General features: G+C 36.1%; 2 protein-coding genes across 3 annotated transcripts; one reads left to right on the forward strand and one right to left on the reverse strand.

The window, feature by feature from the left end:
- The first annotated feature begins 330 nt into the window (after positions 1-330).
- On the forward strand, positions 331-11,354 carry LOC112516526. 2 transcript variants are annotated; one of them, XR_003069608.1, is made up of 11 exons: positions 331-1,063; positions 2,522-2,786; positions 4,501-4,660; positions 4,767-5,511; positions 5,642-6,071; positions 6,190-6,371; positions 7,909-8,068; positions 8,343-8,570; positions 8,650-8,997; positions 10,309-10,403; positions 10,941-11,027. XR_003069608.1 is itself a non-coding variant. In XM_025123608.1 (11 exons), exons 1-11 carry the CDS (start codon positions 540-542, stop codon positions 11,145-11,147), a joined length of 3,351 nt encoding a protein of 1,116 aa, XP_024979376.1. In that variant the 5' UTR covers positions 332-539; the 3' UTR covers positions 11,148-11,354. The 2 variants fall into 2 exon arrangements, 1 of the variants encoding a protein (XP_024979376.1); XM_025123608.1 differs by having other exon boundaries at positions 332-1,063; positions 10,302-10,403; positions 10,941-11,354.
- A 464-nt stretch (positions 11,355-11,818) lies between these two features.
- Positions 11,819-13,968, reverse strand: LOC112516594 (1,2-dihydroxy-3-keto-5-methylthiopentene dioxygenase 1). Its single transcript, XM_025123728.1, has 5 exons — positions 13,826-13,968; positions 13,644-13,731; positions 13,385-13,479; positions 12,658-12,897; positions 11,819-12,137 (listed from the first exon to the last, which is right to left on the reverse strand). The coding sequence occupies exons 1-5, from the start codon at positions 13,838-13,840 to the stop codon at positions 12,009-12,011; spliced, it is 567 nt and encodes a 188-aa protein (XP_024979496.1). The 5' UTR covers positions 13,841-13,968; the 3' UTR covers positions 11,819-12,008.
- Positions 13,969-15,038: the final 1,070 nt, after the last annotated feature.

Below are 15,038 nucleotides of genomic sequence, written 5' to 3' on the forward strand. Positions count from 1 at the left end.
TCCTGTATTTGATTGTATTTATCTGCAGTTAGTTACACGAATTCAGTTATGAGATGAAATCGGATATGGATAAAATTGTTTAGGGATGAACGGGTTTAAGAGTTTTAAGAGTTTAAGAGTTTTTAAGAGTTTAAGAGTTTTTAAGAGTTTTAGCCAAATGCTTTATAATATAGTATAGATATGCCATCACATACTTTAAAAAAACATCTAAAGATAACTCGTAAAATCAGAGGAACCCGGTTTAGAAGTGGGAGGGAAGTTTCGTTAGGGTTTACTAAAACCTATAGATTAGTTGCAAAAACATACATAAAGTTGGGGCTGATCAGTTGGATGAAATTACGAAGATGCCCCTTGTGTAGTACAAATACCCTGGTCTTCTCTAGATTTTAGGGTTCTTGCCGAACCCCCTCAAACCTTCTTTCTTCCTGTTCGTCGCTCCAAAGTCTTCCAATTTATACATGTGTAATGCATCATCTTGATTCGTAATTCCTTGTTCCATATGCTTCTTCAATCCGCACTCCAAACCCTAGCAAAATCTCATGATGCAGATTTTGAATTCAGACGAAACAGTAGCTGTTCCAAGTGATAACCAGGATTGCAGCACCGCCCCAACCGAAAATATTGAAGAAGAATTGGAGGAGGAGAACTCAAATATTGAGTCAGCAATTGATGCTTCCGGCAAGACTTTGGATCTTCAGCTTTTCGATGAGAAGAGGATTAGTGATGGGGATAATGCTTCGATTGAGGGTTTATACGTGTACAAGAATATGTTCAATTTGATTCCTCGATCGGTAGGGGGTTTGGTTAAGTTAAAAACCCTTAAATTCTTTGGAAACGAGGTCAATTTGTTTCCTTCGGAATTTGGGAACTTGGTTAACCTCGAAAGATTGCAAGTGAAGATATCTTTGCCAGGGTTGACGGGTTTACCTTTGCAAAAATTAAAGGCCTTGAAGGAGCTAGAGCTTAGTAAGGCCCCTCCCAGGCCTTCAGCGTTTCCATTACTGGCCGACATCATGGGACTTGAATGCTTGACGAAGCTATCCGTCTGTCACTTTTCTATACGGTAAATTTAGTTTTTATTTCTATTTGTTACTAATTAACTTGCTGTTCATGGCTAATGCCAAATCTTTTGATGAAAGCTTAACTAATTTAATCAAGGAACTGACTTTTTTCAATCATTAACTTCTGAAATGGCTATGAATCATATTCATCGGAGGAATGGATCATAGGAATGTTCCCTTCTATTGTTTGTCTGTTTACTTCAGAATGACATTAGCCGTTAGTGGAGAAGAGTAGAATTTTAAAAGTGCTTCTGAATCGTTCAACTATTGCCTTATTCCCGGAAACCAGGCTCCATGTCCTCCAAGGCCAATTGTTTGCTTTTCACTTCATATTGATTGTATCCAACACTTTTACACTGTATCTGATATGTGCTCTTTCGTGTCCTATGCGACAAGAAGGGCCTATGATTCATAAGGCCAACACAGTAGTCACTGGTGACTTGTTCATGAAATCTGTAAACCTTGTGAGCAGATATCCTGATCTGAATTATTAGAATATGCACCTGTTTACTTAGTTTATTTGATGGTTTGACATGAGCATCATTGTTAAAGGAGAATTAGGTGAGGATCATCTTGCCTTGATCAATCACACATGCCTATATGATTGCATGACATGGTGATGGTGGGAAATGGCCCTCAGCATTTCTATTTAGTTCAAAGAACTTTAATGCACTAAAATTAACAGAACAGAACAAAAATAAAATCATAAAGGAGGGTTGCATTTGCAATAAAGATATAAATAATCTAGGAGCACCTCTTCTCTTTTTAAGACACAAGTCGATGCAGAGAAACTGTAAAATGATGTCTATATTCTAAGTGGAATTGACAATGGTGATTAGGAAACTGTGAATGGAATGGTTCAATTAGTTTGAGACTTATCATGTTAACATAATTGTGTATCTTAGATGCACGTGCAAATTCATGTATTTTGAATACTTCTACTACATTGTACCTCACTTCTCCTGGGAAATTTTGATACACATCTCTCTCATCATAGGCTATGACTCCTTGTTGCCTTAGCTTGCCTCTCTCCTGTACAACAATAACGGATTGGAGGCTGGAGATTGGCTTAGAGTTTATATGGATGATAACATTCGACATGCATGTCATTCTTGTTTTAATAAAACCTGCTTAATAATGAGTGCCATGAGAAAGTGGATGGTTGTATGATCCGAAATGGTTGAAACTGAAAGTTGGCTTGAGAGTCAGGACAGCAGTACTTGCATCATCATAATTGATGTGGTACTGATTATTCTTTAATTTCTAATCACATTCCAATATTATTGGTTCCTTTATGATACTCTAGTATTATCGTGGTTGCCCTTTGTATATTCTCTAAAGATGCTCAAGACACTTACAGCAAATGGAAAAATATAGGTTGCTTTTCTTGATTGTTCATGATGATAACCATCTTCTTAACTTAAACGAAACTGATGAAAGTTGTGTTTAATATTTTGCAGATATTTGCCTCCAGAAATTGGCTGTCTTACTTGTTTGGAGTACCTAGATCTCTCACACAATAAAATGAGAAATTTACCCACAGAAATAACTAATTTGAGTTCCTTGATAACATTAAAAGTCGCTAATAATAAATTGATTCAAGTACCTTCAGCCTTGTCATCTCTCCAAAGATTAGAGAGCTTGGACCTTTCAAACAACAGGTTGACATCCTTGGGGTCTCTTGAACTTGACACAATGCATAACCTTCGGAGACTAAATCTGCAGGTACATATAATCAACTTAACCCCTTTTCCAAGTCAATTTCATCTGGAAACTAGTAGGAAACCATTATAAAATGAATACGCAAATGTTTAAGATAGTCAATGAGCAATGCTATATGCTTCTAGTGTACATTATATTGCACCTGAAGTGCATTGAAATCTGTAGTTGTGTACAACTGTTTCTGGACCACCAGTAAATGCTTTGTTGACTTGATCTTGATGGAGGTAATATTGTTCTTTAATTGTAGTGCTATGTACTTTCTTCCATTTTAGTATCTACTATCTAGGAATTGCATGTTCGACACTTTGTATCGTTTTTTAGGATATGCTTTAATGCTCATATATATCATCCAACTCCAATTTAGTCTCTAGAAATTACATGTTCGACATTTTGTTTCATTTTTCCGGGTATGCTTTAATGTTAGTGTTTATTATGACAGATCAAGTTCGCATTTGTACGAAGTTGTTTTAAGTTGCTTCTTATTGTTTTAACAAGAAATGTACCTTGCTACCAAAGGGCCTTTGGCCTAGCGGTATCATAGCCTTTGACCTTCTAGGAGGTCAGGGGTTCAAGCCTCACTAAAGGTGAGGAGGGTGTGTGAGTTTATTTGTTACATTTGCCGTATATAAATATTATATACTTCAAAAAAAAAAAATGTACCTTGCTGTGTGTGGTATGTTGTATGGATGTGATGTGTGAATGGATTGAAGTATTACTAAGTAACGAGAAGACATGTTTGTTTACACTTTGGAATGGAATGGACCATTAATTGAGAAATCTCTTTTCATCTTCTTTAGTGCTTTTCAAATTTGTGACGGGTGTTTTTCTATTCCTTATGGGAAGGGACAGAAAGTTACACGAATAGTCTCTGTTCAAGTCATACTCCAAAATACAAAACCCAGTTTCTTTATCTTCTCCCGAATAAGAACTCAACAAAATCCTCATTTTGACCATACATTGATCTGTAAGTTGTTCACATCAACCCCTCTATAAAGCAAATTTGAAAGTGTCCAAACACTTCAAAGTTATAATTAGTTCTTAGGAAGATACAATGGATTTCTGGATTAGAGCATTTGACAAAGAACCGCCCTCTCATCTGAATCATTTGAAGGATATCCTAGGGGTTGACAAGGACTTTTTAAATCAATCCATATTCTGGTACATGGTTTTTTTTTTTCAATTATATCTGATGCTTTCAGTTGGATTCTTGATGGAACTGTTTTTTTCTTCGTTGTATCCCTTGGCTTGCTTTGAGTGGGATTATACTAATCTTTTTGCAACTATGTAATTATAAATTCCATAATGGTCTAACATAATAAAGACATACACTATCTGTTCTTCCAAGGACTAGTTACGAGCAATGGATGATTTGGATTTTACCTTACTCCATTCATTTCTACAGCACCAGAGTGTGCCTTCTACCTGCTTTTCAGCGTTCCAATGCTTCTTACGTAATGTTGATACATGCAAAAAGAAAGTTCTGCTAACCGCAGTGTCGTGACATATGCACAAAAAATCATTTGGGCATACACCTATATAACTGTTCTTTTAACACTATTAGGATGCGTTAACTATTTTGGGTTTAATACATCAGGCACAGGCAAGGCTTTCTTTTTTGATTGTATCATTGTTTCTGCTTCAACTTTACTTTCTGAATGCCTATCATTTGTTTGTCATTCTAGCATAACTGATACCGTTTATATGTGCTATGTTCTAGTGCAATAAGCTTCTAAGTTTTCCTCAAATACCTCTGTGGATAAGCTGTGTTCTAGAGGGGAATGATGAAGACATGACCAATGGTGAATTCATGAGTTCGTCTGTGGAGATGGATGTATTTGAAACTGCTGTCACAGACCTTCATGGTGATATAATTAATGGTAGGGACAGTTTGTGTCTTTCTTCCTATCACCACTTTATTGGGCATTTATTTTTTGAGAGATTATGATGTCTACTCCTGTGAAACTCACTTTAACTTTGAACTAGGCTCTCCTGCCTCCTTGTCGAGTCATGTAACCGGGTGCTCGTCAAATAGATGTTTTGCAGCAAGAAAGCCTAGAAAGGGGTGGAAACGGCGTTACTATTTGCAGCAGAGAGCTCGCCAAGAGCGTTTAAACTGCAGTAGGAAGTGGAAGGGCGAAGATTCTGCCCATATTACGACTCAAAATGCAACTGCAAATTGTGAATCCTGCAATGCTATTGTCCCATCTGAATCCCTTGTCGAAGGTTCATCAGTCAATGTTGGTGATGATGAGGATAACAAAGAATTGCTTGCTGCGGATGGTGAGAGTGGGAATTCACTTGGTGCTTTCAGAAAGGATATTAGTTCGGAACAGGTTGATGCACATAGCTGTGGATGTGTTGCACTTCAGTCTGTTGACAGCAAAGAGATTGAAGATGATTGTAGCAAGGATGATGATGCATTGGGTTCTCCTACAGAGGTGAGTCAGGCACAGGATGAGCACTTGTTGGTCGATAATTCTTGTGGTAATACACAGTCAAAGAGACATTCTGAGAAGGATCTTGATAACCCTAAACCCAGAAAGTCAAGGAGACCAACGGACAGACACTTAGATCTGTCCACTAAATATAGTACAACGTCATTCTGTAGCATTGAGGACCATCTGCCAGATGGATTTTATGATGCAGGACGAGATCGTCCTTTCTTGCCTCTCAGTAGTTATGAGAAAAACTTGCATCTTGGCTCACGTGAAGTTATTGTCATGGATAGGTAGTTTCTTGCTCTTATTATGTATCATATTGAACTATATGTTTCCCCAAACAAATATCATTGGAAGACTGATGATAAGTCTTTTCTTTCTAAACCGAAACTTAAATCTTTGTTAATCGATTTTGTTTAGGGAAAGAGATGAAGAGTTGGATGCCGTAACACTTTGTGCTCAACAATTATTGTTCCATTTAAATCAGATCTATGGTTCCACCAAGGATGCTGGGGACATTTTACTTGATAAGTTACAGATTGCCTCCTTGCTTGCTCTGTTTGTGTCTGATCACTTTGGAGGGAGTGACAGGAGCACAATGGTTGATAGGGCGCGAAAGTCTGTATCTGGATCAAACTATAACAAGCCATTTGTCTGCACATGTCCAACTGGGAACAATGACAATATAATGAAATCTGCAAAACAGAGTCTAAACTCCGCAGAGGATGCTGTCCTTCTTAGCCTGTGTGAAAAATCTCTTCGGTTGGTAAAAGCAAGGAGAAATTCAATTGTTGTCCCTATTGGGACTCTACAATTTGGTGTTTGTAGACATAGAGCATTGCTCATGAAGGTAATTTGAACTACTAGACTTGGATGTGATAAATCTTTGATTTATCTTGATGTCTCTATGCTCCTACTTTCTACTTACTAATAATTCCTTCTCTTTTTTCCATTTGCGTTGATTTTAGTACCTTTGTGATCGAATGGAGCCCCAAGTACCATGTGAACTTGTGAGAGGATATTTGGATTTTGCTCCTCATGCTTGGAATGTAGTTGTTGTCAAGAGGGGTGATTCAGAGGTTCGGATGGTAGTGGATGCATGCCGTCCTCATGATATAAGGGAAGAGATGGACCCAGAATATTTCTACAGGTATGTCTCCTATGCTATAATAAGTTTGTGTGTGTTTGTACATGGCAGAATACATGATGACCATTTTAATGGAAACCCAATTCTCAAATTCAACCTTGGGTATTTGCAGGTAATAATATTGCATGAATATCCAAGGTGAATGCTCTTTTTATAAATCTTCGGACTTGTTAGCAATGCATACACATCAGGATACAACCACATAAACAGAGTGAATAACATTGTTCTAAAAACAATCCTATGTTCTTAAAGTTGAGCAAGAATCAGCTTTTGTGTATTCTGCCTACTTTTTGTTGTTATTAAATGACACATTTTGGCAAGTGTCCTGATTCAATCTTGTCTATAGAGAGTTTATGTTGATATGTTGGTCAAGATATATTACTAACGTCACTACTTGGTGAAACTAGTGACTGAAATATTAGTTATTTTTCTTGGATATATATTACATTTAACTAATTTCAAAGTTAAAACATATATGTCCCCTCTCAGAGATAAAAAAAAAGTTGACACAAAAACTGTCTGGAAACCAACTTTTAAACATCCAACATGTAAGTAAATGCTTGTAAATGGAATAAATTGTGAAATTGGAGATCAACATGGATAGGCACTTGTGACATCTCGTGCTGCTGCATTTCTCTATTTATATTAAGATGTTGATTCTTGTTTTGCTAAAATGTGTTCATTACCCTAGGTAAAATTGTAACCAATTTGTGAAATGCAAATTTCTAAAAATCCATGTAGTGGATCCTTGTCATTTTGTTGGTTCACCGATTAACTGTTAATAGACCAAGGAACCTTTCCAACTATTATGAATGCTGTCTAATTGACGAACCATCTACACATGCTGTTTAAACAAAATTATTCTGTATCGCTGGTAGTGAGGGAGTGTGTTGAAGTAGTATTTGTCCCACATCGCCAGGCTGTCAAGGTCTACATATGATATACATATACAGGTATGTATGTATGTATATATGTGTGTGTAGAGGGCTGGCAATTTAGGTAGGGATGGGTTTATGGCTTTATTTGCTTGATGTAGGTTTTCCTTTCCGTTCCTTATCCTGCCTTTTCTTATGTGCTTATTGTACTGCATTGTTACTTTTCTTCCTTATTTTCTCATGATTCGCACACCTCATGCTGGTATTTGTTCTTTATGACTGCATGCTTTCACTCCTGCACAAGCCGAAATAGCCGCTGTACTCTTTTGGGGTAGAGGTCAGGTCTATGTGCACCTCACCCGTCAGACCCTACTAAGAGTGGGATTTATTGGGTTGGGTTTGGTTTGGTTTGGTTATGTGTGTGTGTCTGCGTGCATGTGGATGGGGGGGAGGGGGTTTGGCCACTTTTCTTCTTTGAGCTAGCTTTTGGGAGTGACTTCCAGCGAAACCCATTTATGACATGATTGATTGTGTGACAATTTGACCATAAATTAGTACTAGAGAGTAATTGTATTTTAGTCTATACATGATGATGTGCATGTAGTTGGGTATCTACTTGGCTGTCTATGGTTGCATATTTACCAGGTTGGCTGCTTCATTTTTAGGTACATCCCCCTCAGTCGGATCAATGGTCCTCCAATTACTGATGCGAGCCCTGATGTGCACAATTCTTTTCCTTCCCTTTCTGCATGTGAGGAAATTGAGGAAGGAGGTTTGACAACCCTTATCCAGTGCAACCTTGGATCGGTTGAGGCTGTTGCTAAGGTCTTGATAACTTCTAATTCCTACTGATATAATCGTTCATTTTGCACTTAATTTCTGCTGTTTGCAATTAAGTATACAAAGTTATTTTTCTATTGTCTGCATGTTAATTGCAAGGGGAGCCATGTAAATTTCACTTTACTGGACTAGAAGTAACGTATGGAAGATCATGGGCATTTTAGAATCGTTCTGCATATACAAACATAATTCTTTGTTGTACTATGCTTAAAGTGAAAAATATATCTTGTGTTTACCCGTTGCACATATATATCTGTAGGTGCGCACATTGGAAGTGAGTGAGAGCTCTGCAGACGAAATTAAGAATTTTGAATTTAACTGCTTAGGGGAGGTGAGGCTTCTGAGCGTTTTGAAGCACCCTTGCATCGTAAAAATTCTAGGCCATCAAATATCTACCAAGTGGCTACCATCTCAAGATGGAATACCAAAGCATCGTATATTGCAGTCCGCCATTTTTATGGAACATGTAAAAGGGGGATCATTAAAGGTGATTTGTCATCAGTTATTTTTAATACAGCTTATCATTTCTTATCTTATACATTACATTAATCCTCCTCCTATAACAGCTCTATATAGAAAAGCTTGCAAGATCTGGTGAAAAGCATGTTCCTGTGGAATTGGCTTTGCAAATTGCTCGAGATGTTGCTTGGGCGTTATCTGAGCTCCATTCAAAAGATATAATGCATCGTGACTTGAAGAGTGGAAATATCGTGATTGATCTGGATGAGAAATCTGATGGAGCACCTGTTGTGAAGCTTTGTGATTTTGATAGAGCAGTTCCCTTGCGTTCTAGCTTGCATACATGCTGTATCGGCCATGTGGGGATACCTCCACCTGATGTCTGCGTTGGAACACCTCGTTGGATGGCCCCTGAGGTCTACCGGACAATTCATGATCGACGTTTATATGGACTGGTATGATACTTTTGTCCTATAGAAGTTTGCTTCCACAAAATTATGAAACTAATATACTCTTATAATAACCGTGGGTCATTATAATAACTGTGGGTCATTGAATTTAACAGTCGTGAAAACCACTAGTGACCCTGAGGGGATTCAAACTGGTGACCAAGTAAGCGGGTTTGGTTGGGCAGTTTACGGCTTTTTTACAACCCAACCCAAGTATGGCGGTTTGGAAAAATCTCAACCAAATCCGACCTTAGCGGTTAATAGTTACATAAATTTGACGAATGAAATACTTCATAGAACTTAAGTTTATAGGACTAAACCATAAAGCGTCCTATCTATAAAGGTTACAATAGGTTTATAAGACGTTTTTCGGGCATTTCAACAAGTGTTTTAGAATGATTTTTAGATAAAGTGTTGTATTAGTTATTTTATAAAAACATTTTGAAAAGTGTCCCGTGAACTCATCTATTCATAGGACACTTGTGTTCATGACACTTTTTTAAGTAGTGTCGTATAGAATAACTAATACAACACTTTCTTCTAAAAGTATCATAAAAATTTGTTAAGACGCCCAAAATCATCCTATAAACATATTTTAACTCTTTTAGATAAGACATTTTTTTGTTTCGTTCTACAAAGTATCATATTAGGACACTTAGACATCCTATAAAATCTAATGTTGTTGTAGTGAAATGTTATAAGTAAGCATTTTCTTTCCACTGAAGTACAACATCAAATGATGGGAGTCTTTGGATTGATAGATTTGTCAATCAAATATCTATCAATATCATTCATATTTTCCGGCATATCAATTTGTTGTTGCTGCAAAAACGATTTCAATAAGCTTCTTTTATTAATTAGATTATTTGTCATCATTCTTTGATCGTGAATCTCTTTTGGTAACCTATACATTTAGCTAAATGAAATACAAACATAATCTCAATAAAAATTATATAAAATATTACACATTAATAATACATATGATAAACATATATATATATATATATATATGTATATATATATAAGATTTTATAAAAATTATATGTTAGTGGCGGGATGGCTAGGCCCAACCCAATTTCAACCCTCCTAATTGGCGGGTAGGCGGTTAGGCGGGTTGGGTTGGGCGGGTTTCACGGGTTGATGGTTTTTTGTACACCCCTACAATGTGGTCAAACCCAACGGCTTACCAGTTGAGCTAGCCCGAAGTGTTGGTTGTCTGTGCTTAGATTGTACTTATTTGACTTGTTATCCTCTAGTGAATGTGACTTTTTCAAAGTGTCTCTAATAAGTTATTTCCTGTTTTCTTGTAGGAAGTAGATTTATGGTCCTTCGGATGCCTACTTTTGGAATTATTGACTTTGCAAGTGCCGTACGTGGGGTTGCCAGAGTCCCAAATCCATGACCTCCTTTTGGTATGCATGATCCTCCAATTATTTTTCTTTTAATTTCGGGTTTTCAAAAAGTTTCACCTATGATACATCAACTTTGGGTATTAAAATGGACATTTTTCAAACTATAGAACCTTAAATAGCCTTTGAAAGGTGTTCTCCAAAAATAGGAACCAACCACGGTATGTTCTATTCCATCCATTGTGCCCATCAAATGACAATTTATAACTGCAAAAATGGACTTTGTGAAGTATTTCTTATTTTATCTCCATCAATAATATGAATTTATGCTTATCTATTTGTCATGAAATTGAAACCTAAAGAATTTATGCTTTTACGTGCTTCATTGTTTGCTTTCTCTATTTCCTTGTTATTATCTTATCTTGATTTCTTCCGCTACTAACCAAGGCCAGTTGGCCTTCAGTCAATGAATGGCTCTATTAAGTGCCCTTTCAAGTGTCTATTTGAGAGAACATTATATTTATTTTCGTAACTTTGCTGTGTCATCTTTGCAATTAGAAGTGAAATTAGAAAAGGGATGCTAATTTGTTATGTACACAGATGGGGAAACGGCCGGTGCTGACGGATGAACTAGAGGGGTTAGGTCCAGCGGAAGATAGTGAAGAGGTGCAACAGAATGCAGAATACAAAAAGAACAAAAAGTTGAGATTTTTAATTGATATATATCGGCAGTGTACCAAGGAGGATCCAAGCGACCGCCCAACAGCCAATGAAGTTTACCAAATGCTGGTCGACTTTGACAAGTAGTATAAGTCTTATTGGTTGCTAATTGTGGATATCCTCTGTATGAGAATTAGTTGCTTATATTTCTTCCCAGGGTATTACTATTACAGCCCAGGTGAGGTGAAGTCATTTATGGATCACATTTACTTCTGTTTGGCAAATTCTTAGCTGTCTATTTAACACGATGAACCCCCTGTGTGGCTGCGACTGGCCTAATGTATTCATTTGGTCAACCGACGCTCCTAGATGTTTTTGAATTTGTTTCAGGTGCATTCATCAAACTCTTGTTCTTCTCTTTAGGGTTCCTTCAAGATCCCACCTCCGGTTGGAGATTAAACAGCCAATTTGGCTCGTTTCATGATAACCCGAAGGTTGAAATCTCATCTCACGTTGGTTTACTTTTCGAGTTACGTTTTGATGATATTAGAACATACATTCTAAGATCCAACTAATTTTGATTACCCTCGGAACAGAGTAACAAAATATTTACTTCGGGGATCTTAAATCATTCTGAAAATGTTTATAGGAATCAACCCATAAGATGGATTGAATCTAGAACCAAAAGACCATAAACCCACTTGATGAATCTACTTTCGAGACGATCATAGGCGACTCAAGCATTCCCCAGATTAGGCGTCGATATGGAAAATTATTGCTAAAGAAACCATAAAAAATGTCGTAAAATTTACAAAATATGAAGTTCAAGGCCTTTTTGAGATTTATTAAAGCTACAAGACAGCATAATATTATCACAATCAAGTTTCAAATACAGAAGAGAATTGAAGTTGACCTCCAAATACATGTATATATATATGGCCATTGTAGCTATATCAGCAATTCTAAAGCATTTACTTACATAAATTACTCACAAAGCATAGCTAGTGTTCAATAAGCTTCAAGGGGCATCCTGGTCTTTTGAACAAAGTTACTAATGTAGTTTCTCCTGGCTGGATGGTCCTCTTGTGGCCTGTTGAATGCAGTCCATACTGGCTCTCCAACAAATAACCTCATCAACTGCATGCACCCAAATCCCAACAACACCTTTGGTCAACATGTTGTCAAGATAAAATTTAACTTTTCAGGTCAAACTGAATACCAACTTTTTAGTCATAGTGATTGTTAACAAGTCCAATAAAAATTCACTACTTTCTTGAAATCTTGAAATATTCCTACTGATTACAGGGCATATTTGGCAAACTAGCTGATAAGTTAATTGTTAGGCTAATAAACTGGTCATGTTTAATAAAAACTAGTTGACAATATAAAATATACCTAAAAGGATAGGGGTTTTCCTCATTTATGTAAGATACAAGGGACATAATTGAAAAACAACCCCTACAGCTTATTAAATACGTTACCTGAAGCAGTATTTCAAAAAGCTAGTGTATGGCTTACCAAAAAAATGGGGCTTTTCCAATAAGCTCAAAAAATAAAGTAGCTATGGTTGCCAAAACATGACCTAGAAGGAGGAGTTTGTTTTGACTTTTAAAGTCAAAGTCCAGGGTGAAATGCTGGTATACTTCATCTTATTTACCTTGATATAGTTGGAGGTGTCTAGGGTGAACCGGTGATATATTCCTGCAGGCAAGATGATGAGATCACCAGCCTTGATCCAAATGCGAACCCAGCGATCATCTTTATCCCTAATATCAAAATACCCACTCCCTTCCAAGCAGTAACGTATCTCTTCATCCGCATGAATGTGCTCCGTATAGAAGTTCTTTAGCTTTTGCTCATAATTCTCCACTTTCTCAGGGCATAAATCCAGCAAATCCTACAAAATAACGTGATCGAAAACCAAACATAAGTATGCATTCAGACTTTCTAAAACTGTACCCAATTCCTTGTGGGAAGTAGATTTATGGTCTTTCGGATGCCTATTTTTGAAATTAGTGACTTCGCAAGGTGATCCTTTAAAATCACTTCAAAAAGATGATCCTTACAGTTACATGTTCAGTTTCACAAATTGATTCAAATTACAACATATCAAGTCAAAACACATGAACATCAAACCAAATAAAAATAACACAATCTATATTGCTATACTATGTATATATAGGGGAAGGTTCAAATGAGAAGAACTGTGGAAACCATGAGAAACGGTATCATTGATGTGTACACACTATATGAATGTCAGTCAGCACATATCCATTGATGAATATACTAATCGACATATACATATGTTGATAGTGCATTACATGCATATACTGATTCTCACAGTTCTCAAAGAAAATTATGTAAATTAAAAAGGGTAGGAGTACCATGTAATTGTATCCTCTGGTAGCCCTAATGTTCTCCAATTCTTCATCCTCCTCATACTTGTCTGGATTCAACTTCCAGTGCAAAACGCCGAGATCTACACAAATCCCAAGCGAACTGATTCAGATTTGGCAGGTTATACTCCATGTTACAGTGATTAACACCTTGATTACAAGTTATTTGTAACTAACAATCAAAACATTCAAATCAAGAACCATATCTGTATGTCGATTTCGAAAGCGAAAATAACACAAAATCTACCTGCTAACTGATCTGGCGACATAAACTCACAGGGATTGCGATGATGAGGAAGCTGTGGATCCTCCCGACTATCATCCATGAACCATGCCTGCAACGAAGAAGACAAGCCAAAAATCATACATCTAATACTGAAAAATCTTCAGATTCAATTGAGAAATAGAAAGGGTTATAGTTAAACTCGCCTGGAGAATCGCCATAGAAAACCAAACAAACTGTACCAAAGTTGCCTCAGTCGTGTGCAATTGAAATCACATATATGTATGGTCTATTGGGTTCTCGAGGTTTCCAAAGATTTTGGCTATATTCTCCTGACACCGTTTGTGGTCAGCTTCCATTGATTTTTGTGGCTTCCATTTTCCCTCGGAGAAAGAAAATCCAACCAAACCGGTGCTAAAGAAAAAAAAATGGTATAGAACCATATCTATATTTATTCTACATTAAATTAAATTAAATTTATCAAAAGTCTAAAAATAATCTTTTAACGCATAAAGTCAGTAACAAATCTAGAAAATTTTATTATTAGGGGAAAACTTAGAGAGTTGGGGACTTGGGGTGTCAAAAAATTCTGAAACTGAATAACTCATCTGAACCAAGACGATTTTGGGTTATTCAGTTGTCGGCTTAACCTATTCAGTTTAATCAAATAAATATAACTTTTTTCATTTTTTGATTAATTTTTACTATTTTGGATAAACAGAGACATTGTACATATATTTTTATTTTGGTTCAACTTAAAACAAATAAAACACAGTACATATTAATAGTCAATAACAAGAAATCAGAGGACAAGAAATTAAATTAAACTAGAAGAAATTAGAGAACAAAAGACCAATATGCTATAAATAAAATATTAACTAGTAGTAAACCCTATATCAAATTAACAAACTCAAATTAAAGAACAAACTCAAGAATCCTAAATCAAATATCAAGAAAAATTAATAATCAACAAATAACAATAATTATAAATCTGTAAAAAAATAAAATGCAAAAAGAAAGTTGGAAAAAAAAACAAAAAAAAATAGTGATGGATCAAATTATTAGAATTATAGCAAATAAAACAAGACAAATAAAATGACTTTCAATGAGTTAAGATTTAGAAATTAGGGACATTAGAGTTTAACTGATTTTAAAATTGGTAACTCCCTGAAATAAAATAAAATAAAAGTTGTAAATGAAATGGTATAGATTAGATTTGGGGATTTGTCTTTTAATTATTGGGGACCTATTTGTAATTTTAGGTTAAAATATATATTTAAAACTATAAATAATGTTCTTTTTTGTGGGTTTCTTATTGGTTTGTTGGGGGCCTGTGCCCCCTATGGCTTTACCATGTATCCGCCACTGTACAAAGTATTATACATTTATGTACAAAGTCTTAAAAACAATTCATAATTC

Source organism: Cynara cardunculus (assembly GCF_001531365.2).
Source record: "Cynara cardunculus var. scolymus isolate 2C chromosome LG 8, CcrdV1, whole genome shotgun sequence".
Lineage (NCBI taxonomy): Eukaryota > Viridiplantae > Streptophyta > Magnoliopsida > Asterales > Asteraceae > Cynara > Cynara cardunculus.

Coding starts and splice junctions, on each gene's coding strand:
- LOC112516526 (XM_025123608.1), top strand. CDS start 540: ATGATGCAGATTTTGAATTCAGACGAAACAGTAGCTGTTCCAAGTGAT. Junction 2,787..4,500: donor TTCGGAGACTAAATCTGCAG/GTACATATAATC, acceptor GCTATGTTCTAG/TGCAATAAGCTTCTAAGTTT. Junction 6,072..6,189: donor ATAGAGCATTGCTCATGAAG/GTAATTTGAACT, acceptor CGTTGATTTTAG/TACCTTTGTGATCGAATGGA.
- LOC112516594 (XM_025123728.1), bottom strand. Junction 13,480..13,643: donor GTCGCCAGATCAGTTAGCAG/GTAGATTTTGTG, acceptor GGATTTGTGTAG/ATCTCGGCGTTTTGCACTGG. Junction 12,898..13,384: donor CCAGAGGATACAATTACATG/GTACTCCTACCC, acceptor GTTATTTTGTAG/GATTTGCTGGATTTATGCCC.